The sequence below is a fragment of the Eschscholzia californica genome, unplaced genomic scaffold (assembly GCF_041429995.1).
Source record: "Eschscholzia californica isolate CP2 unplaced genomic scaffold, dmEscCali1.0.p SCAF_3, whole genome shotgun sequence".
Lineage (NCBI taxonomy): Eukaryota > Viridiplantae > Streptophyta > Magnoliopsida > Ranunculales > Papaveraceae > Eschscholzia > Eschscholzia californica.
In genome coordinates, this window is record NW_028238420.1 from 56,569,941 (window position 1) to 56,593,844 (window position 23,904).

Consider the following 23,904-nt stretch of genomic DNA (forward strand, 5'->3'; position numbering starts at 1 on the left):
GGGGGTTCAAACCTGCATGAAAAGTCCTTTTGCCAACATCAAATACTATTGGCCCAGTCTCAAACTTTTTACACAATAGCTTTTTCTCTAATTTTGACTGAAATTTCTTGGAAAATCCATCTCCTCTCTCTATGTATCTTTCCCGACAAAAGAGTGGATCCCCTTAGCCCGAACTCCAATTTGATTTGAGGGAAATTCTCCAAACCAATGAGCGTGAACGTGTTTGGGAAAATCTCTCAAAACGGTTAGTGCTTATTGGTTTGGGCGTAATTCTACAAATTTGATCAGGATTTCCGCGAACTCGTTTGGAAAAATCTCCCCAACCGGTTAGTGCTTATTGGTTTGGTCGTAATTCTCCAAATTAGGTCAGGATTCACACGGTCTGGTTTGGGGAAAATCTCCCAACCGGTTAGTGCTTATTACTTTGGGCGTAATTTTCCAAATTAGATCATGATTCCCGTGAACTGGTTCGGGGTCCCTAACCGATTAGTGCTTATTGGTTTGGGCGTAATTATCCAAATTAGATCTGGATTTCCGCGAAGGGGGAGTGAAGGAGGAGGGAGAGAGAAGAAAGTTAAAATATTAGTCAAGCATAGAAAGTGAAGAGAGATAAACAATACAGACTAAAACAGAAATAAGAGAAGAAAAATACAAAAATACAATTTTGGAGAGTTAAAATTTGAATTAGAAAAACACAAAATGGGGTCATCTCAGTATTTCTCGCACTTTAAGGGGAGATGCGGGTATCCGGTCACACTTTAAGGGGCCAATAGGGAAATAAACCTAAAATCTAGACAAAAAAATCTGAAGTGTCTAAAAGAGGATCGGTTGAGTAGGATTTTTTTTTTTTAATTCTAAAAGTCCTATGTGGCCCTCTAAATTTTGGAGTTTTAGAGCATCTCCAATGCAAAACTCAATCTTAGAAATTCGGAGTGCCACGTAGGATTTTTTGAGTTTTTCTTTAAAAATCATCTCCAATGCAAAACTCAACTAAGATCTCAAAGATGATGTGTCGAAGGTGGAATAGAGATATCTCTAATTGTCCAACTCATCAATATTTAAATTTCAACCAATAGAAATCAAATTTTCGTATATTTTCAAAATAACTAATTATTCTTTTACAAAAATAACCATGCCATATAAGTAGATAAAAAAGTTAGAGTTTTGCATGGGAGACATACAAGAGTTGATGATCTCTATTTTTGCCACCTATGAGTGAGAATCTCAATAGGAACTTGACACATAGGTTAACTAGAGATTTTTTTGAGTTTAGAGCATCTCTAAGATGATGTGTCGAGGGTGGAATAGAGATATCTCTAATTGTCCAACTCATCAATATTTAAATTTCAACCAATAGAAATCAAGTTTTTGTATATTTCCAAAATAACTAATTATTCTTTTACAAAAATAACCATGCCATATAAGTAGATAAAAAAGTTAGAGTTTTGCATGGTAGACATACAAGAGTTGATGATCTCTATTTTTGTCACCTATGAGTGAGAATCTCAATAGGAACTTGACACATAGGTTAACTAGAGATTTTTTTGAGTTTAGAGCATCTCCAATGCAACAACAGAAACTCATTTAATCCAATGTGTCAAGTATGAATTGAGATTCTCTTTCATAAGTGACACTATTGAGATACTCAATTCTAAATACTTCTTCAATACAACACTCAAAAAACTCAACATTTACTTTAGATTTACTTTTGCTTCTTATTTTAATATATAACATGATGATGTGGCCTAATTGAGATACTCAAAAGAAAACTCAACAATTAAGTTCTTTTAAGTATCTCAACATTTATTGTTGCCATAGCATAGTGAGATTCAAGTTTAGTGTTGCACTGGAGAGTGTTTTTTGCTAAAAACTCAAGTAATCTTCGGTGTCAACTTGAGTTTTGCAAGTTAAGTAAGTTAAGTGTTTCATTGGAGATGCTCTTAGTGTCTCACTGGAAATGCTCTTAAACATGTACAACTCTGATAATAACCTGCCAACAACGGGTACCACTTGGTAAGTAAATATACTTTGCAATGCGAAGGTCCAGGTTCGATCTCATGAAAGTGCAAATACAGGAATATCGAACTTGGGTATAAATAAAATAGTTTATGTGAGCGCCATTTAATTCGTCAGATTTTAGGACATTTAATTTCGTAGGGCTTTAGGCCAGTAGTATTTGACAATTATCGTGCTTATCATATCGTACGATGTACATTTGTAATGACCATTGCAGTCAATAATAAAAAAAAAATTCTACAAATAACCACTTTTGCCAAGTGTTAAATATAAGGTTATGTGACTGGCCCGACGGAAACTTTCTATAGCTAAACACTTGATAAATGTAAAGAAGAGCTCCTCTTGTTTTTTTTTTTTTTGTTGAACTGCTCTCTTGTTAGATGTGAAACCCGATATGTCGCTTCTAGAAATTCTCGAGTGTTTTATGTACAGCCATCACCAAAAGCTCCAAAATCGATTATCGATATAACGTCTTTATGATACCTCATTAATATGGAATCAAAACAGGCTACGTTGGCACGACACAATATTTTACACTTTCCCAATATTAAACAAAGAAAAACCGATAGAAGCATTAAACTTGGCTGAAGATCTTTTAAAAACATTGCTTTAATGGCGGACTAATCTGAAATGTTTGAAATTAGAAAGATTTTTTATCTTTTTAAAGAGGCAAAATACCTTCACAAATTTTCAAATTTCAGTTCTTTTATGTGGTAGATCTACTTGTTTAAAGAAAATGCTTCAAAAACTTCAAAATAAAGTTTACTAGTGGAAAATTTTACTATAATTTTGCTCGGACACATCCAAGTGCTCCATATATTGTTAATTTTTTTACTATCTACAATCATGAAATTTTTATTAAGATAACTACGCTATATATGGTGTGACAATAATATAAAAATATTGACAGTATTTAATTGTGATATTACCATTTATACAGGCAGTAAGCAAAAAAATTTGCTTTATAGCAATTTTAGGCTAGCTAGGACATTCAAATGAAATCATCTACGGGGTTTAGAGAAAACTTGAAATATTCGATAAAGACGATGTTAGAGACAATAAAAATCATCTGATGTTGATAAGAGAAAGGGCGAAAGATGAGTGGAGAGATATGAGGTGTGGATAAAGAGATTATGGGATGATGGTAGGAGGTAGTTGTGGTTGATGGTGAGAATTGATGATGGTGAAGATGAAGATGAAGATGGAAAAATGAAAGATGAAAATGGATATGGAAATAAGAAAGGAATTAAACATTGACTTGGTCCAAATAATATACCACGTCAGAAATGTGGGTCTGTGGAGTTGTAATACCACGTGTGCTCTAATATCTTCCCTCTATACTCTTTTTTTTTTTGATGAGGTAATTTTCCCTCGTACTCTGAAAATTGAAAATGAGAGAATGAAAATGGAAAGAAAGGGGAGAGAATAATGTGAGAATGATTGGTCAATGAAATGGCAATTTCCCCTTCCAAAATTTGGAAACACAAAAGCATGATCCAAAGAATATCCCCTTTCCTGAGGGTATTATTGTAAAACATTCCAAAATTACTTAATATGCAATTTACTTGTGTTTTACACAATACAACTATCTATTTAAGCACCCTAACAAGAATCAAACAAATATTCATAAACATCAACAAAATGGGGTCTATTAAGTGTGATAGTAAAAACAGTTCTTTTCTTATTGCTTTGGTGGTGGTACTAGTTTCTGCCATGCTAAGGGACTGTTCATCTGATTATATTGATCCATCATTTGTGTTACATCATGTTTACCTACAAAATTATTTATCAGACACTACAATACTAAGAGTTCATTGTCAATCAAAAGACGACGACTTTGGTGAACACCAACTTGCATACAATGAGTTTTTGGAATATAAGTTCAGGCCTAACTTTTTTGGGAGAACATTGATTTGGTGTAGAACTTGGTGGACGGACTCGACTTGGAATCAAATTGATTATAGCTTTGACTTATTTAAAGCAAAACGGGATTATGGTGTTTGTGTTAAACAATGTAAATGGTTGGCTCGTCAAGATGGTTTATATCAATACAAAGAGGAGGGTTCTAAGACATTTGAGTTAATGTATCATTGGGGAGATTGATTTGCTTCTCGCACAACTACAAGCTCCTAGAAAGAGATTTAATCATAAGTTTATGTTTTTCGTTGTTATTTCTACTATAGAAGAAATGAAATATACGGAGTAATATATAGATTGTGAATCTGTCTAAGTGTCTAGTTATTATTACTAGTATTTCACTGATTGGCAAATAAGTTTTTCTGCAACTTGACGGCATCAAATTCTCCTTTACGCCAAGACAAACCAACAAACAAACAGATGTTATTGCTAAATGGAGTAGGAAGAATAACCGTAAACGTATTTGGACTGATGTTCTAGAGATGCAGAGCCTTGTTTAGCTCCTGGTTTCTCCTTCAAAAAAAAACTTGAAAAGGTCACTTGAATTCCAAAATTATAGCTCCACTTAAAATATGCATGGAGTGTTACTACTTATGCAAACTCCAACCGAACTGTCACTTTAGAGTGGGTTTCAAACCTGCATGAAAAGCCCATTTGCCCACATCAAATACTTTTGGCCTAGTCTCATAGTTTTTTTTTTATTAAACCGTAATTTCATTCATAAGGGATAACTATCACAAGATTACATGGTAGATAATTCTTATTCCTCTAAGAACTACACGAGAGTTACATAAGTAAAAGTTCAAAAAACTTTTGAATGTAACGTGCCTCATGAAGGGAAAGGAATAAAAAAGACACAGACTCAAACAAAAGACCCTAGAGGTCGACAAAAAGAAAAGATCATTAAGATCGAGAATGAAAAGACCCTACAGGTCGACAAAATAAAAGAACTAATACTAAAATTGCCCCCAACCGAGAGAACCGCCACCGCAGATGAAGGTCTCGCAAGGCCATCCACCACCATCACTGCCGAACAAGTCTTTGAGTCCTTCTGTTTAGGCTTGTTATTTGATAGATCCAAAGATTCAATAAGCTTCAATCTGCAAACTGTTGTTGTTTCAATTCCTGTAACTGTGTTTGAACCCTAGAAATCCCAAATCTTCATTCATGGAGAAAAGACTACGATTTTCTCTTATCTGCAACCAAATCGGTTTAAAGACAGTCAACCCCTCACTCAAAACCCTAATTTGGAGTATCACTTCATCTTCAGACCTCTCTTCTTCTCGTTCTCTCTTACTCCATCAATCTGTTACTAAATCTTTCGAATCTTTTAGCAAATTGAAAGAATCGAAGAGTCGTGAGTCCAGAAAACAGCCCTAGAAACTCAATCTCTGGTAGAAAACAACCCTAGAAACTATTAATGGATGGAAAAAAAACTACAAAGGAAAAATAAAAGGGTTCCGGCTTAGGGAGGACCCTTCGCCGGTGGAAAGCGACGCTGATCTGTGAACGGTTTAAGAGAGAGAGAAGACGGTTATTTATTTTTCTTTCTTTGAGAGTAGAGTAGAGAGAGAGAGATCTGGTTTTAGTCTCATAGTTTATACACACGATACCTTTCTCACCTATTTTGGCTCAATTTTATTTGTTGGAAATCCATCACTCTAACCGAACACCACCGCCGTTACCGAACACACAACGATCACTGAACAGACCACCTTCTCTCTCTATCTCTCTCTCTATTTTGGTAGTTGACTATCCAGCGGTGGTGCTCAGTGTGAGATAAAGGAACTTTTCCACGACAAAATCCCGATCAAATATGTAGACAAATGTGCTGTTTGTAATGCGGAAGTACCCTTTGAACTGCTGGTGGTGTACATAAAACTTAGGGTGCATCTACAGGCACCCTAAATTTTAATCTTCAGCCTCCTTCACTCTTCGCGCCCCACAGATTGGGGTTGTCTTCGGACTGATCCTTATCCGTGTTGGCTTAAAGAGTACAGACAGCCGTCAGCCTGAGTTTCTGCCATGCTAAAGGAGTGTTCATGTGATTATCTTGATCCAACATTTGTGGTACATCACGTTTATCTACAAAATGATTTATCACACACTACAAACTATATGTTAATTGCAAATCAAAAGACGAAGACTTTGGTGAACATCAACTTGCATACAATGAGTTTTTGGAATATAAATTCAAACTGAAATTCTTTGGGACCACATTGATTTGGTGTAATATTCGGTGGACGACGAGACTTGGAATCTAATTGATTATAACTTTGACCTATTTGAATCAAAACGGGGTTATCGTGTTTGTGTTAAACAATGTAATGGTCGGCTCGTCAAAACAGGGCGTGGCCGAGAATTTGGAGACCCGGTGTGAAATTTTGATAGGGGCCCTCGGTATTAAGTCTTCAATTGAAGTACGTTGTTCCGTTAAATGAACTTACCAAAAAAACTATATGCAGTGTTCGTATTCTATATCAACAAGGCTACACACCCCGCCTCCTGGGACTCCCACTCGAATCGCATGTGAGAGAAACAAGGGTTTCTCTCTCATCTCACATTTCCAGTCACGTGGAGAGGGAAACCCTTATTTATCTCACATGCGGTCCGAGTGGGAGGCTCAGGAGGCGGGTTTTTTTGTTAACGGAGGCTATTGCCGATTTTATTAGCTACTCGAGCTTACTGAAATATTGACTTTACCTACCGTCAATTGGCTTACAGTGCAAGCGGGAGTCTCAATGATCTCTTTTCTTAAAAATAAATTCAATTGAGTCGAATTCTTTGCTAAAAGATGTGCTACTTGGTTTGCATTACGGTATCAAAATGTAAAGGTGCAACCATGTAGCCGTATACTTTCTCTTCGAATTCTCATTAATGTGGATCTTATTTTCCATGGAATGTCCTTTTCTTCTTCTGTGCATGCTTTAATAATAGTTAAGGCATCTCCTTCAATAACACATTCATACTCTGGTAGTTGTAGTGCCATTTCAATTGCCAAGTAGGCAACTCTAGCTTCGGCTTCCATCGCCGAGGAAGTACTAACAGTGTCTGTAGCAGCCCATACAAATTCTCCATACTCGTTTCTACACACAGGCCAAATCAGCTCTTCCTTGCGAGAACGCTGCATCTAAGTTGATTTTTAATTTCCCTCTCTCTGGTGGAGCCCAAACTGTGACCCTATCGATGTCCTTCCTTTGTTCTTACCGAGGCAGGTTGAGTATACGTTTTGATTTTATATTCAGTGTTATAACTTGTAATGGGTTAACAAACCTTATAGTAAATTGCCAATTAAAAATACTTGTGGATATAAAATCAATAATGAATTAAATATATAAAGTCAAATTGTTAAGCTAATACCTTTGTGATGACTCATAAATCGTAATTTGTAAAGAAGTAAGAAAGTTATCAATCTAATATTGTATTTTATACTGCTGTAAAACAGTACTAACAATACCAATCTCAATTGTGTTGGCTATAATTAGAAACTTAAAGAGGTAAAGAAAAGAATTCAAGATCTATATAACAAAACACAAAAGTTGTGACTAGGACAAGCTGAGTAGGACCAAAAAAGAGGAAACTTGCCAACTAGATGGGAAGATTATGTGAAATCTAACGGTGTCCCTACCGTCCCTCCAAACGTTTCTGCCAACTCAGACTGGAAGATTGTGAAATCTTACGGTGTCCCTGCCGTCTATGTGAACGTTTCAACTACTTCAATCTAACTGTGTCTCTGCCTTCTCTCCAAACGTTTCATTTACGCTCTCATATTTCTATCTATCTCTCCACCCGCTCTCTCTCTGCAAATCAAACGGTTTATTCTTCAGCCACTTCCAAAACCAAAATCATCTTATTATGGTACCGTTCATTCTTCCCCCACTTCTACAACCAAATTCATTTTTAGGGTTTGATTTTTCATTATAATCCTCAGCTAAATCAACAAAAGAAGATAAATCCAAATGAAGATAGTGAATTCAACCTACAATAAATCCAACTAAAGATAATGAATTCAACCTAGAAGTCCTGAACTGAAACCTAACATTGATTTCTCTCCCTTCATCTCTTTCTCCTCTTCTTCATTCACTTTATCTTGGCTTCTTCTTGGTCGGCATCAAGGTTTGTCTTTTTCTTTTCCCTAAATGAATATCTATTTGGTTGACTATTCACAATTTATGTTTTTCACTTTAAAGATCCTAAACTTATTCATTTTCCTTTATTTGTTTCATTGATAGTTCTCCATTGTTGATCGACCAATTTAGTGAGTTTCACCTGTAGTTCAATTTATCAATGATTTAACTCATACCTCTTCCCCTATCTTCCCTTTCTTATTATCTCCGCCTCCTTGCACCCATGGAAATAGAACCATTTGATTCTGATTCTGAATCAGACACCCCTATCTCCTCCTTTTTTATTATCTCCGCCTCCTTGCACCCGTGGAAATATACCCATTTGATTCTGATTCTGAATCAGACACTAAACCAAAAATTACACCAGCAAGAAGGACTTCTTCTGAACCTGCACTTTTAACACCAGATTTGAATTCCAACCCTTTCGACGACGATGGAAGAAAACCCTCTTCTTCCTCTTACGCATCTAACAAGGCGGGAAAACACAACTACCAGAATGACTTTCGTGACTAGGGTGGGTTAGAAAACCAGAGTGTGCAGTAACTAGAAAACTATGAAGTTTACAAGGCTGAGGAAACTACCAAGTCGGTTAACAATTGCTTGAAGATTGCCGAGGATATTAGGGAAGATGCTACTAATACCTTGGTCACCTTGCACAAACAAGGTGAGCAAATCACATGGACTCACATGATGGCTCAAGATATTGACCAGGATCTAAGTCGAGTAAGCCCTTCTTGATTTTTTTTGTCGTGTTTATTTCAATGAGTAAATTCTTTAGGTTAGTATGGGTTATAGCTTATCAATCTGAATGGAGAAAGTGAATATTATAACTTGAATGACATTTTTTATCTACTTATGTTGCCGATATCAACGATTCAACATTGTGTTTTTTACTTAGTAGTCAACCTAACCAGACAGATGTTATCAATCAGTATGAACTCTGATAGAGAGTTTTCGCTTGCATCAATCATTAGTAATTTAAGACATCAACACTGAGTTTGTTCTTTCTAAAAATGCTTGAGTTGATCCATTTAGTGGTGTTTTCGCAACTGAGGAAAGGGAATAATATGTCTATAAATACATAGAAGATCGGCCTCTATATTTTTTAATCATCTTACCCGTATTTGAGTGGTCATTCTCTGTTGATCTGCTAGATTTTCCGGCATGGACTTTTAGTTGTAATCATATTGGTTTGATATCAGGGTGAAAAGCTTCTAGGGAGTCTTGGTGGTATGTTCTCTCAAACATGAAATCCAAAGAAGACTCATGCCATAACTGGACCTCTCATCGCGAGCGGTAATGATCTAAAACCACGTGGTTTTTGGTTTTCTTTTCTGAATTCATGTGTTTGTGTTTTATTAGTGAGATTTGTTTGCAGATAAATCATCAAAAAGAAAGGCAAGTCACTTGGAGCAAAAGGAGAAGTTGGGTATAGTCCCTGTTCCCAAGGGACCGAAGAACTCTCGTGCTTCTGAACCCACAGATGCAATCCAGAAGGTTGAGGTGTGTATCTGCTTCCTTTACAAATTACAACACATCACTTACAATTTACAACTCAAAAGTAGTCCGTCAGACAGTCGTAGCTCTGAATCCAAGCCTAACTTGTGTGAGAAGGATTTTCGCTGCTCCATCTATTTCAACGAGAAAGAATTCAACCTATTCACTATTTTTTTAACTTGAGTTCGAAATTGTAGAATTAACATAGAATATGGGCTTTTGAATTCTACCTTAGGTACTTAATATAATCAATATTTGAATTGACACTAGAAATGGTTTGGGCATTACTCCCTGACTCTGATTAGTTCAAGTCACAATGGCTTGCTCCTGTATATTTGAATTATACTGTATATTTATTTGGGGTTTGTGTTATATCAGGTGGAGAAGGACAAACAAGACGATGCGCTTAATGACTTAGGCAACATTTTGGGTGATCTAAAGTCCATGGCTGTTGATATGGGAACCAAGCTTGAAAGGTTAGGAATTACCTCTTTTAACGAACTACCGAATTTTTTCTGCACTCACTTCTTACCAAATGGCCGATGTTTCTCGTGCTCCATTAGTACGATTGAAACAGTAATCTTCCATAATCAATCAATATCCACCACTAAGTTGTGACTAAGACAAGCTGATTAGTACTAATTGTGCTAACCAGTTCGCAGCCAACATGTTTTTATAGAATTGGATGGTTTTATGGAATTTGATAGAGTTAGTTGGTACTAAATTCCTCAAGAAACTAGACACACTTTACAAACACAACTGCATAAGTTATACTATGTAGTTCAAAATTTTATAATTACAATTTATTTTCCTGAATACAAACTAATTTACTCCATGATGTTTTTAGTAGTATAGATACCACCAATATTGATACGTCTCATTCATGAACTACATTAATTGTCAAAACATCAAGATAACAGTTAACAAGATCCCAGGGATAACAAAAATATGCCTTTGTAATTTGCTATCCAAAATCTATTGCAATTACATATATTCTACGTAAGACAATTGTTGAGGGTTTACAATTTGTTTTAGGGGTGGCAATGGGTACCCGTTTACCCGAGAACCGAACCGACCCCGAGTCTTAATGGGTAGGTACTGGGTATAGGTTTTAGATCCATTAAGGAAATCGGGTCTTAAATGGGTATACCCGAAAGGACCCGACTAGGAGGCGGGTCCTTATCGGGTATATCCGCCGGGTACCCGACGGGTAATGGGTACCCGAGATAATACGAAAAAATACCCTAGATTATATAGTATTCTTGTGCGTCAGGGTTTTTCTCACCAAGTTACCAACTCACCAAGTTATGAAATTTCTCAAATCCTCTTTTCCTTGGTTGAAAACTAATTTATAAAACACAAAAGTGAGCGAGTTAATATAACATAAAGGTTCATTTCTTCTTTCTTGATTCCCCTAATCTCTAATCTCTTATACTTATCAACTATTGTACCCGAGATATTTGCTTATTTAAGGATCTATGTCGTTTATGATATTTCTTTTCACTAGATTCATGCAAATTCTTCTACTTTAAGAAATATTTGATATACTTTTGTGAATACCCAATGGGTACCCGATACCCGATGGGTACCCGAGAATTTTAAAGGTTCCGGTTCTGGATCCTTTGATTGAGGTACCGGTACCGGAACCGTCAAGAACCGAAACCGTTACGATTTATAGGTTCCGGTTCTGGATAGTTAAATACCCGAACCGGAACCGACCCGTTGACACCCCTAATTTGTTTGATGTGATTCAGATCGAGGAGTTTTGGCACAAACTAAAAGAAGAAGGGAAATTGGAGTCTTCACACTAACATAAGGTTTCTGCTAAGGGTTTATGTTTGGATGAAATATTATCGCAGCCGGAAAATTGGTTAATCGGTTCTTAGGTTTCATTTTTGTTGGAAATTTTACCTTCAATTTGATTTTTTCCCATTCTCTTGCATGTTTCCATAAAATCATTTAGACATTGAATATTTGATCTTTTACTTCATTGAAACAAATGTAAATAACACTGTAACAAACTGTATATATTTAATTTCGTGGTACATTGATGATAATATTTGGAGTTAATCGACGTAGTTTAAAACAAAATCAAATTCTCTGTCACATGAGGTGATATACATATTATAGGATACTTTTGTTGTCCGTGCCGAAGGCACGGGTCGTGCCTAGTAAATATAAATTTCACATTAGATAATGAATAATACTAAGACATAGAATATTAGTGTTGTCATTTAAATACAAAAATAAACAAAATCATCCTAAAATAAATTGCAATTAATGTCCACCCTTGATATACTAAGGGGGGTAGTGGTTCAGGACATTGGAGGACACTCAGAGACAAAATGTTCCAGATACATTTTAAGACATTTCGGGACATTTGTCCGTAGACAAAATGTCTTTATGGACATTTCAGGACATTTGATTCATAGACAAAATGTCTCAGAGACATTTCAAGACATTTGGTTCATGGACAAAATGTCCTGGGGACATTTCAACATATTGAATCCATGGACAAAATGTGTAGTGGATATTATTATTATTATTATTATTATTATTACTATTATTATTATTATTATTATTATTATTATTATTATTATTATTATTATTATTATTATCTCATCATTGAAGGATAATTGGTAGACATTTATTATTTTAATATTATCATTATTGTCAAACCATATGAAATAATATATTTGTACTCATGTTTCAATAATATATTTTTCGACTTTTGTGGACATCTGTGGATATCTGAGGACATTGATGGCAGTTGGTAGACATTTATTATTAATGTAATCATTATTGTCTAATCATACGAAATAAATTTGCCCTACTACTTTGAAAATATATTTTTCGACTTTCGTAGACATCCGTGAATATCTGTGGACATTGATAGATATTTAGTTGATATTTATTATTTTTAATATTATTACTGTCTTACCATATGAAATAAAAAAAATTAATTAATATTTCCAAATATATATTTTTCGACTTTCGTAGACATCTGTAGATATCTGTGGACATTGATGGACAATTGGTAAATATTTATTATTTAATATAGTTAAATATTAATATAATAATAATAATATAATATAATATAATATAATATAATAATAATATAATATAATATAATATAATATAATATAATATAATATAATATAATATAATATAATATAATATAATATAATAATAATATAATAATAATATAATATAATATAATATAATATAATATAATATAATATAATATAATATAATATAATATAATATAATAATATAATATAATATAATATAATATAATATAATATAAAGTAATATAATATAATAATAATACAATAATATAGTAATATAATAATAAGATAATATTATAATAATATGATTTGATAATAATAATTATTTTTATTACCTTCTTTACTCAAATGTATAATAATAAAAATAATATAATAATAATAATAATAATAATAATAATAATAATAATAATAATACAATAATGTAGTAATATAATAATAAATAATATTATTATAATATGATTTGGTAATAATAATTATTTTTATTATCTTCCTTACTCAAATGTCCCCAAGTGTCTTCCATATTTTGAGAGACATTTTCTCTCCAAAAGCTCTCCAAATTTACACTAAAATGTCTCCAAATGTCCCCAAAAACAATTTGTCTTGAAATGTCCCTAATTTCGTGTCCCGAACGAATAACACAGACATTTGGGGACATTTGAAATGTCTCCAACCAATAACACGGACATTTAGGAACATTTGGAGACATTTGAAATGTCCCCAATCAATAACACGGACATTTGGGGACATTTCAAATGTCCCCAACCAATAACACGGACATTGGGGGACATGAAAATGTCCCCCAATGTCCCCGACCACTACCCCCCCCCATAATTTTAAGGACAAAAGTTATTACTAATTTTTAAGACAAAAACTAGAAAGAGAGAATACAAAGTTTAACAGAGGAAGAAAGAAAAAGTTAGAGAGAGAAACACACAAAGCGAGTACAATGGTACTTTTATGGAGAGAGAGAAAGTTAGGGAGAAAGGAAAAAGTTAGAGAAAAGTAACAAATACTTGCCTTCCTTTAATATAACTCAACTTTTTATGTTTTAGTTATCATTAAATAAGGCCAGAAAGCAAAATAGTTTCCGGGGTGTGAAGACTTGGTCAAAAGTTTGTCAGTTTTGTTTGACAATTTTATTTTGTGAGTTGTTAGAGGGAAAAATAAAAAACCCCCAACTCACCTCTCTCTCTCTCCACCTCATCTTCTCTATCCACTTCATCTTCTCTTTCCCTACCATTCTCTCTCTCTTCTCCGATTAGGTCGCCGGCCGGAAAATTTTCCGGCCGGCGACCATGAAAAAAAAATAAATTTCACTCTCTCTCTCTCTAGAAACTCCGGCGAAGGGGTTTCCCTTCGCCGGAGTTTCGGTCTGTTGAAGAACAGACCGATCAGTGGGGTTTCCCTTCACCTAACAAAAGAACAGAGAGAGAGAGAGGATGTCAACAAAGAACAATAACAATTCTCATCTGTTTCCTTTCACAATCCAAACTCTCTTAAAAATTCTTGCTATCTTCTGTATAACCCCTCTCTATCTTTTCTTTCTCTTCCAACAACATCAACAACAAAATTCATCTTCACCATCCCTCTCATTTTCCAACAATATCTCTCCAAACCCTAACCAAATTTCCATCAAAGTTTACCTTGCTGATCTCCCCAGATCACTAAACTACGGGTTATTAGATAAATACTGGTCTTCCTTCACAACTGATTCAAGATTAGGCTCTAATGCCGATAGTCCCGATCTACCCACTGATCATTCTTCTCTAAAAACAAATCCCAATTTCCCTCCTTACCCAGAGAACCCATTGATTAAACAGTACAGTGCTGAGTATTGGATCTTGGGTGATCTCATGACACCTAAGAATCATAGAGGAAATTCATTTGCAGAGAGGGTTTACAGTTTTGATGATGCTGATGTGATTTTTGTTCCTTTCTTTGCTACCCTAAGTGCTGAAATGGCAGTTAGGAGTTGAAAAGGGATTGTTTAGAAAGAAGGTTGATGGTAATGAAGATCATAAGAGGCAGAAAGAGGTTGTGGATTTTATTAAGGGTTTGAATGCTTGGAAGCGTTCCGGTGGTCGGGATCACGTTTTCGTCCTCACTGGTTTGTTCTTCTTTTTTCTTGCTCTATTCGTCGGGGTTTCTAGAGAGAGAGAATGAATTTTCCGGGCGGCGACCTAATCGGAGAAGAGAAAGAGAGAATGGTAGGGAGAGAGAAGATGAGGTGGAGAGAAAGAGGTGAGGTGGAGGGAGGTGAGGTGGAGAGTTTTTTATTGTGAACAATATTCCCCATAAAATATGTTTCCTCGGAAACTTTTCAAAATTTTGCATATTCCCTTTAAAATTTCACACCCCGGAAACTATTTAGCTTTCCCCAAAGCGCTGGCCTTAAATAATTCTATTAACCATTGGATACTTAAAAGGGGGCCTGGACAAAGAGGGGTCCTGTGCGACCGCACCGGATGCACCTCTTTACTCACGCCCATGTTCGTCAAGATGGTTTATATCATATAAAGATGAGGGTTCTAAGTCATTTGAGTTAATGTATCACTGGGGAGACTGATTGTTTTGAGCACAACTACAATTTTTTTTTTAACCAACAACTACAAGCTCTAGAAAGAGATTTAATTGTAACTTTAGATGTTTTTCGTTGTTATTTCTATTGTGAACATTATGTAGTTGCACAAGAATACTTGAGATCAAGAACAATGGAGATCAAAAGGTAAAAACTTTATTGACAGGATGATATGTATTTATAGATCTTTATAAGAGAAGAAATTTATATAAAAAAGGAGAAACAAAAATAGAAATTCCAGTTACAAAGAAAGGAAGGATAATTCTATTTACTAAACAATCTAATCCTATTTAGAAGGAAGTATTCTCTTCAATCAGATGAGTTTGGGAGGTGCCGCATGCTACATGTACCTCCAAGATTACTCTATTACCCCCGCAAGTTGGAGCTAGAGAAAAAATCTGAGTCAAGCCTAACTTGGAAGTTAACTGATGGAATTGGTCAGAACCGAGAGGCTTTGCGAATATATCAACGACCTTATCGGCAGAGCGAACATGAGATAGTTGAATAAGACCACTTTCAAGTTTCTCACGAACAAAAGGCCAATCGAGTTCGATGTGCTTTGTACGTTCGTGGAAAACTGGATTAGCAGCTATAAGCAAAGAAAGGAAAGATAATTCTATTTACTAAACAATCTAATCCTCTTTAGAAGGAAATGTTCTCTTCAATCTTGCATCCGGTCAGCTGAGTTTGGGAGGTGCCGCATGCTATATGCACCTCCAAGATTACTTCATTATCTATATTAGAAGGAAATGAAGTAAACGGCGTAATATATAGATTACGTATTTGTCTAGTTACTATTATTGTTTCATTGATTTGCAAATTAGTTTTTCTGCAACTTGAACGGGTGACATTTTATTTTTAATGGCCGCGGCTTTGGGGAATAAAGAAAAATCTACGGGGAATCCATGTTTCTTTGTGAAATCTCTAGGGAATATTATTTTATGGGGAACACAATTTTTTTATAACTTACACCTCTTTCTTCTTCCCCTCTTCTTTCTTCTTCTCCGGAAAAAGAAAAACTTATTCATCTCATCTTTTTTTCTTTTTTATCACTTCTCTTACTTATCTTCCCCAAATCTCAAATACATACTAACCTTATTTCTCTAAAATCAACAACAAAGTTAGAGAGATGAAGAGGAAAAAAACATTCTAAACCCTAGAAATCATCAAACAAAATATTTTGAAGTCTTTAATACATCTTCCATGGGATGTCCAAAGCAAGTTTCTTCCTCCATTAATCCTCCCCAAGATAAACACATTATAAACCCTAAAAATCAATTAATTTTGAAACCCTAAAACATATTCACTTCTAAACATATTAGGTTGTTCTCCTATGTTTTTAGGGTTTAGTGATTAGAAGAAAACAAAGCTTTGAAAAATAAGATGAAGAAAATAAGAAACTTGGAAAGAGTTTAGGGTTTAGAACCCTACAAAAGATTTTGTTTAAATTTATAATTTTTTTTTCTAAATTCGTTTATAGGATCTTCTAAAAATTTACTTTTGTTTAACTCTAAAATTGGGAGCCCTATAACAACAGATATATATAAAAAAAAAGTCAATCTTGGTTGACCAAAGCCGCAGCCTTTTTAATTTGTCAGCATACCTCGAATCATTAATTTCTAAAGTGGAAGACTATACCTCTTATCACTCCAACGGAGGGTTGTTGGTCATGAAAGTGTGACTTAATTCCAAAATTATATCTCCACTAAAAATATGCATCTGAGTGTTACTACTTATTCAAACTCCACCAAACTGTCACTTTAGAGGGGGTTCAAACCTTCATGGAAAGCCCATTTGCCCACGTCAAATACTTTTGGCTCAGTCTCAAAGTTTATACACACAACATTTTTTTTTCTGCTTTTGACTGAAATTTCGTTGCTGGAAAATCTATCTCCCTCACCGAACATCACCACCATTACCAAACACACATCTTCAATGACTATACCACCCCTTCCCTCTCTCTCTCTATATAGAGATGCGGGAATCCTCTACTTTAAGGGCCCAATCGCGAAATAGCCCTAAAATCTAGATACAAAATTCTTAAGTGTCCAATACATGATCCAATTGAATATTTTTTTTTTTTTGAAATTTGATCCAATTGAATATGATTTTTTAAATTCTAGAGTTCTAGTGTCCCATTGGAGATGCTCTTAAACATGTACAACTATGATAATAACCTCTTTTGCCAAGTGTTAAATACAAGGTCATGTGATTTGTGAGACTGAAATTTTCTATAGATAAACACTTGATAATATGTAAAGAAGGGCTCCTCTTGTTAGATGTGAAACCGGGATATCGCTTCTAAAAATCGTTTAATGTACACCCATCACCATAAGCTCCAAAATCGTTCATTGATACCTCACTAATATGGAATCAACCAAAAAGCTCCAAAATGTTTTACCAATATAACATCTTTGTGAATTGTGATGCCTCATTAATATGGAATCAGAACAGGCTACATCATTACCTAATAAAATTTTAAAAAATTAAAAAGATGTATTCTTTTCTTTTTAAAGAAGAGAAAACATTCACAAATTTTTTTATTGTAGTTCTTTCATCTGGTAGATCTTCTTATTTAAAATGGAAATGTTCAAAAATTTACCAGAATAAAATTTTACTATAACTCTGCAGAGTGCTATCTATTAAGATAACACTTTTATTAAGATAACTACGGCATATGTGATATGTAAGGAAGAAACTTGAAATATTCTATAAAAATTATGTTAGCGACAATGAAATTCCTCTAATGTTGAAAGGAATAAAAATGAGGAGAGATATGAGATAAGAATGAAAATGGAGATAAAGAATGAAAATGGATATGGAAATGAGTGTGTGGAGTTGAAATACCATGTATGCCCTAATATCTTTCCTTGATACTCTCAAAATTGAAAATTAGAGAATGAAAATGGAAAGAAACCGGAGAAAATAATGGGAGAATATCCCCTTAAGACTGGGTCAATGAAATGGCAATTTCCCCTTCCAAAATTTGGAAACATAAAAGCCATCTCCAAAGGAAACCCCCTTTCCTGAGGGTATTATTGTAAAACATTTCAAAATTACTTAATAAGCAATTTACTTGTGTTTTACTGCACTATACAAGTATCTATTTAAGCACGTAACAAGAATCAAACAAATATTCATAAACATCAACATCAACAAAATGGGGTCTAGAAAGTGTGATGGTAACAACAATGCTTTTCTTATTGCTTTGGTGGTGGTAATTGTTTCTCTCATGCTAATGGAGTGTTCATCTGCTTTACTTTTTCCTGAAACTCAGAAATATCATGTTTATCTACAAAATGATTTAGGAGACTTTACAAATTTATATGTTGTTTGCCAATCAAAAGATTTTGACTTTAGTAACTTTGGTCAACGTAAACTTGCATATAATGAGTTTTTCGATATTCAATTGTATGGCGATTTCTTTAGATCAGGATCGGTTTCGTGTAATGCTTGGTGGACGAACTCGCTTGTGGCTCAAATTGAAATTACCTTTGACCTGTTTAATGCACAACGGGATGATGGCGTTTGTGCTGAACAATGTAAATGGTCGGCTCGTCAAGATGGTTTATATCTATACAAAGAGAAGGAATCTAAGACATTTGAGTTAATGTATCGTTGGGAAGAGTGATTGCTTTTAGCACAACCACAAGTTTAAATAAAGAGATTTGATTGTAATTTTATGTTTTTCTGTTGTTATTTCAATATTAGAAGGAAATGAAGTATACACAGAAATACATAGATTATGAATTTGTTTAGTTATTATTACTATTTCATTATTTGCAAATTAGTTTTTCTACAACTTGAAATGGTGAATTTTTTTTTTTGTACTTGTCGTGCCCCGAACACTTGACTTCTAAAGTGGAAGACTAAACCTCTTAACTATTCCAATTAAGGGTCGTTAGCCTTGAAAGTGTGACTTGAATTCCAAAATTATATCTCCACTAAAAATATGCATCGAGTGTTACCACTTATCCAAACTCCAACCGAACGGTCACTTTAGAGGGGGTTCAAATCGCATGAAAAGCCCATTAGTCCACACCAAATACTTTTGGCCCAGTCTCAAAGTTTATACACACAATACCTATTTCTCTAATTTTGGTTGACTTTCCTTGTTTGGAAAACTCATCTCTTACCGAGCACCACCACCGCTACCAAACACACAACCATCAATGAACAGAGTACAAACCACTTTGGTAGTTGATTATCGGAGATGGTGGTGGTGCTCATTGTGAGAGATAAGAACTTTTTCACGAAAAAATCCTGTCCAAATATGTAACAAAATGTGCGGTCTGTATAACACCTGAATGTGGAATTAAGGTTTGTAGGATTGGTGGTGTCTATAAAAGTGAGGGTGTCATTTTACTGTACGGTCTCTTTCAGTTCGTGTTCCACGGATTAGGGCAGTCTGATGGCACTCGGACTAGGCCTCAGCCAGTTCGAGATCTTACATGTAGGCTCTCAGTTTCTCTCGTAGTGAGCCATCTGAGATCCCCCTCCCCCTGCCTCTCCATCTGTTTCTCTCTCTAAACAGTTTTTTGGAAAATGAGTTCGACGACGACGACGACGAGTCCTAGACCAGTACCCAGAAGGGAGAGTCCATGGGGAAGACCTGATGGTGACGATCGTCAACCTATAGCTCATCGTTGCAATGATCGTGCCGAGGATGTCATCCAGGTTCAAATTTCACTCTTTCTCTCTCTCTAGACTATCTCTCTAGACTCTCTCTAATTTGATGTTGTTGAAATTGATTGGTAGGCGTGTTTCGAAGGGAATCCGTTCAAAACAGTACCTGGCCCTTTCAAGCTATTCTATAGATGCATGCGTTCTAAACCTGGGTATGCTCTTCCCAATCTTTATCTTTATATTTAGGTTTCAACATTAGGGTTAGGGTTTAGTGTATAGTATTATGATTTTTCAATCAATTGATCCATTTTTATGTTCAAAATACTAGTAAATTGTGATTCACTATTCTGTTATTTTACTTCCCAATTCATTATTACAAGTTCTTCTCTAGTTTTAATACCATGTATGTTCAATTGGAAAATCAAATACTTCAAAAATTGGGTTGCTACGGAATAAACAAGAGATTCTTGGCTTCAGAACTATCTCCACCTAAACCCTAACTTACATCATATGCCGAAGAAGAAGGAAATTGTATATAGAGGGTGAGTTGAGATTTTGTCTCGCACGATGGTAAGACTGGACTTAGGTAACACTAGGAAGCTTCGTTTGAGATAAAATCAGCTTCTTTTGCGATGTAACAAGAATATTTCTTAGGGTTACAATAAAATCATGTGATGTTTCCATAACCAGGGCATATTAGGGTTGCAGTAAAATCAGGTTCAGGTAACTGTTCTTTGTGCTAGACAGCATTGGCTGCGCAAGAAAGGCACAGATTATGACTAGTACAAAAGAAACGTTTTCATGGTAATATATTATCTGTGATTATATCCTCCTACCTCTATGTGCTTCTTTAAGGAGGCTTGCTATAGCAATCCCAAGACAATGGCTGTCCTTTTCTCATTATATTAGATTATACCATGGTTTCAAACATCTCATCCAAGGCCTATGTAATGTGTGATATGTGACTTACTGTGTTTTTTTCTTTCATGGCACACACTAATACGTGGACATGAAAGTAAGGGCAGTAAAGTGCAGAAACCTCGATATATGTTAATTGGTTACTTATACCAGGAAACAATCTCGTAACTTCAACTTTTATTGGTTAGAAGGCTTACACGGGAACATATTATAGATATCGTCGCATGACTACATTTTTTTTTATTTTGATTGCAGGGAAGAACCAACTGAGCCATTTACTTATTTAGATCTTGAACCCCCGAAGAGAGAAGAAATCAAACTTGAAGATGGCTTTTGAAAAGAATTTCCATTGAAAATTAGTCTGGACTCTGCAGATGGACTCTCCCCAATATGTATCAAATTGAAGCTTGAAGGCGCATAACCAAATAAGGAGCTGTGACTGTTTCAGATTCTTGTCTGCTTAAGTTTTCAGTATCTTATCTTGAAGATCTTTTTAAATAATCTTTTTATGTGTTTGAGTTTCTTTCAAGACCATTCGTGTAATTTTTGCAGGTACTAATTGAAAGTATTGACTCGTTCACTTAACACAATTTCTTGTTGAATAGCTGTAAGCCTGTAATTTGAAGTTCTTTTTTCGTCCATTTTTACTCGGTTATGATGGAAACATAAAAAAAGTCGAACATAATACTCAAGACTTGGATGAATGTATATTGGGTGAGCCGAATAATATCTCTCAATTTCATATTGTTCTGGTGTTGAAAATCTTGTACACGACAAACCTTAATGAAAATAAAAAAGAATAAGATGCCTCAAAATAGCCAATAACTTAATTGTACTGCACTAAGCTTGGTAACCTCCGTTCCACCCGACTAACTCGTGGATCAGTTCAGGATTGGAGGGTGGCCCAAGATAGTATTAGCGTAAAGAAGCAGAACATGAACCTGGAAAACCAAATGTATCACCTCCACCATGGAGATCCAGCATCATAAAAATGCTCACCGTCGTCCCAAGAGATATGACAAGCTTGGAGACCAATTGCTATACTTGATTCTTTCCCATGTTGTGCCATCCATTCTTCTACAGCTTTGGTTCTATCATCTTTGCTTTCATATGTTCTTTCATTTCAAGAAAAGGGTTGATTTCGGGATTAGCCGCTTCTGCAAGTGTTGCAGGCATATACATCTTATCACCAACTAAAGGTGCACCACACGCAGCAAATTGTGTTTGAATCTGCCTTTATCAATTGTTAAGCAGAAGAAGTCAACAAAGATAAAACCTTGAACTCCTCAGTTTACTGCTTTATTAAAGCTTTTAATATATGATTTAAGTGAATGTTATCGATCTTACAAGAATAAAGGAAGTGAAAAGGTACCTGGTGAGTTTTGCCTGTTAAAAGGTTGATTACACATATGCTACATCTTTTTTCGACCATCCACCATTATCAATACAATACTGCTCTTCAGGTGAGACATTTATTTGGCCAAGGTACCTCCTTGCATTCCAAGACTTCAATCTGGCACAGATACCACCCTTTAGTGAAATCTGAAAAAATAATATTAGGTCATATTGATGCAGGAATACATGATAGAATGCATAAAAACTTGAGTTTATATCTTTGTCTACATAACATGGACAATATTACGGGTATCAGTATCTAACATAAGTAAGAGGTGTATGATGTCGTAAACTAAAATTTTCAAATTACTCAGTACTACCGCCTACAAAAATAGTTTTTAGTTTTAATTATTACGTCCTTGTGTAAATTAAAGTACTTTAGCTTTCCTAACACAACGGACATAACCAAATAGAGTAAGCTCAACGCATGAAACGGGTCGTTTTTTTTACATTTTATGTTGTTTTAGAAACACCCTAAACAATAACATCTAAAACACTAAGGTGAGTAACAAAATTTCCATAAATCATCTTCCACATAACCAACGGTACCTTTTGAAACAAGTCTAGGAGCAATATTCACCGGACTCATATAATGGGTAATTACTCCGACTGGTAAAGGTGCAGCAGAAAGAGCAAGATAAAGCTTTTTCACTTTTCTCTCCTGTCGAAAAGTTCAAAGAATCAAAAGCAGTGACAAGGTACAACTTCAGAAGTGAAAGAAAAAAAGACGACGGTTTTAGAAGTATTGTGAGCATACCCTGATCTTCCCATGAAAAACTGAGCAAAATTGCTTGGTCCTAGCTAGCACAACACTAACAGAAAACAAGAATCGAAATTTTTACTAGTCTATATTCTGAAATGTAACAGTAGAAACTTGAATAAAATATTATACCAGCCCTCGATGCAGTTATCGATCTGATGGGTAGTCCATAATGGATCTGTTAAACCCAAAGCCCTAGTGGCAAAAGTTGCACAACTTTCTTGGATGTTATCTGTAGTCCCTCCTACCTGCAGTGACCATGAGAAATCAAGACATCCTAGTATACGGCCCTCATAAACCATAGACAGCTTTTCTGCTTGTAGACGCAACATGAGAATATGGATTATGAATTCGAACATGAGCAAATCTACAAATGATATTAAAGAAAAAAGAAATAAATCTGGAAAAAGAACGAAAATGACAAGTTGGTAAATTTTGTAAATTCGTGGAAAGTACAAGAATCGATGGTAGGTGCGTCAGATTCTTTTTCAGGAAATTTCGCGTACCCTTCTGACTCCGTGGACCTGTCTTCAATTTTTTGGCAATAACGGACTGGACTCACATTTTGGGTCCATTTTTTGATTGTTCGTCAAATCCCTCTTCTTTTCCTGGTATATCTACTGATTTAAAATGGAAATGTTTCAATAACTTACTAGCAGAAAATTTTATGATAACTCTGCTCCGACAATTCCAAGTGTTCTATATCTTTTTTTTTGTTTCTTAGAATCACCAATCATGACATTTTTATTAAAATAACTACGATATATGTGAATATCTATAGAATTTCGGAAGAAACTTGAAATATTAGATAAAAATTATGTCAACGACAATGAAATGTAAACATGGGCTATGTTCATGCAAGGCCCATTCGCCAATTTTCATGGACAAGGCCCATTAGTATGTCCCATACAATAAGACCATGTATAAACTTATTGGGCTAAAGGTTTGTTGGGCTCATAAAACTCATTCATGTATTGAATCTATGGACACTAACTATGTGTT

The 23,904-nt window shown here is 35.0% G+C and overlaps 2 protein-coding genes and 2 pseudogenes across 3 annotated transcripts; 3 read left to right on the forward strand and 1 right to left on the reverse strand.

The window, feature by feature from the left end:
- The first annotated feature begins 8,315 nt into the window (after positions 1-8,315).
- On the forward strand, positions 8,316-11,414 carry LOC147552205 (SNAP25 homologous protein SNAP33-like; annotated as a pseudogene). Its single transcript, XR_015237475.1, has 5 exons — positions 8,316-8,783; positions 9,263-9,356; positions 9,439-9,563; positions 9,936-10,033; positions 11,312-11,414. The product of XR_015237475.1 is annotated as an SNAP25 homologous protein SNAP33-like (transcript).
- Positions 11,415-18,363: 6,949 nt separating this feature from the next.
- Positions 18,364-18,834, forward strand: LOC147552206 (S-protein homolog 2-like). Its single transcript, XM_086668621.1, has one exon. It carries the CDS (start codon positions 18,364-18,366, stop codon positions 18,832-18,834), a length of 471 nt encoding a protein of 156 aa, XP_086524747.1.
- Positions 18,835-19,702: 868 nt separating this feature from the next.
- On the forward strand, positions 19,703-21,332 carry LOC147552207 (uncharacterized). The gene is made up of 3 exons (XM_086671870.1): positions 19,703-19,880; positions 19,962-20,041; positions 21,003-21,332. Exons 1-3 carry the CDS (start codon positions 19,749-19,751, stop codon positions 21,082-21,084), a joined length of 294 nt encoding a protein of 97 aa, XP_086527996.1. The 5' UTR covers positions 19,703-19,748; the 3' UTR covers positions 21,085-21,332.
- A 373-nt stretch (positions 21,333-21,705) lies between these two features.
- Positions 21,706-23,477, reverse strand: LOC147552208 (RNA pseudouridine synthase 6, chloroplastic-like; annotated as a pseudogene).
- Positions 23,478-23,904: the final 427 nt, after the last annotated feature.

Excerpts from the sequence above, each read along its gene's own strand:
- LOC147552206 (XM_086668621.1), top strand. The coding sequence starts at position 18,364 with ATGGGGTCTAGAAAGTGTGATGGTAACAACAATGCTTTTCTTATTGCT.
- LOC147552207 (XM_086671870.1), top strand. The coding sequence starts at position 19,749 with ATGAGTTCGACGACGACGACGACGAGTCCTAGACCAGTACCCAGAAGG. Across the intron at positions 19,881-19,961 it reads GTGCCGAGGATGTCATCCAG|GCGTGTTTCGAAGGGAATCC; the intron begins GTTCAAATTTCA and ends ATTGATTGGTAG. Across the intron at positions 20,042-21,002 it reads TGCATGCGTTCTAAACCTGG|GGAAGAACCAACTGAGCCAT; the intron begins GTATGCTCTTCC and ends TTTTGATTGCAG.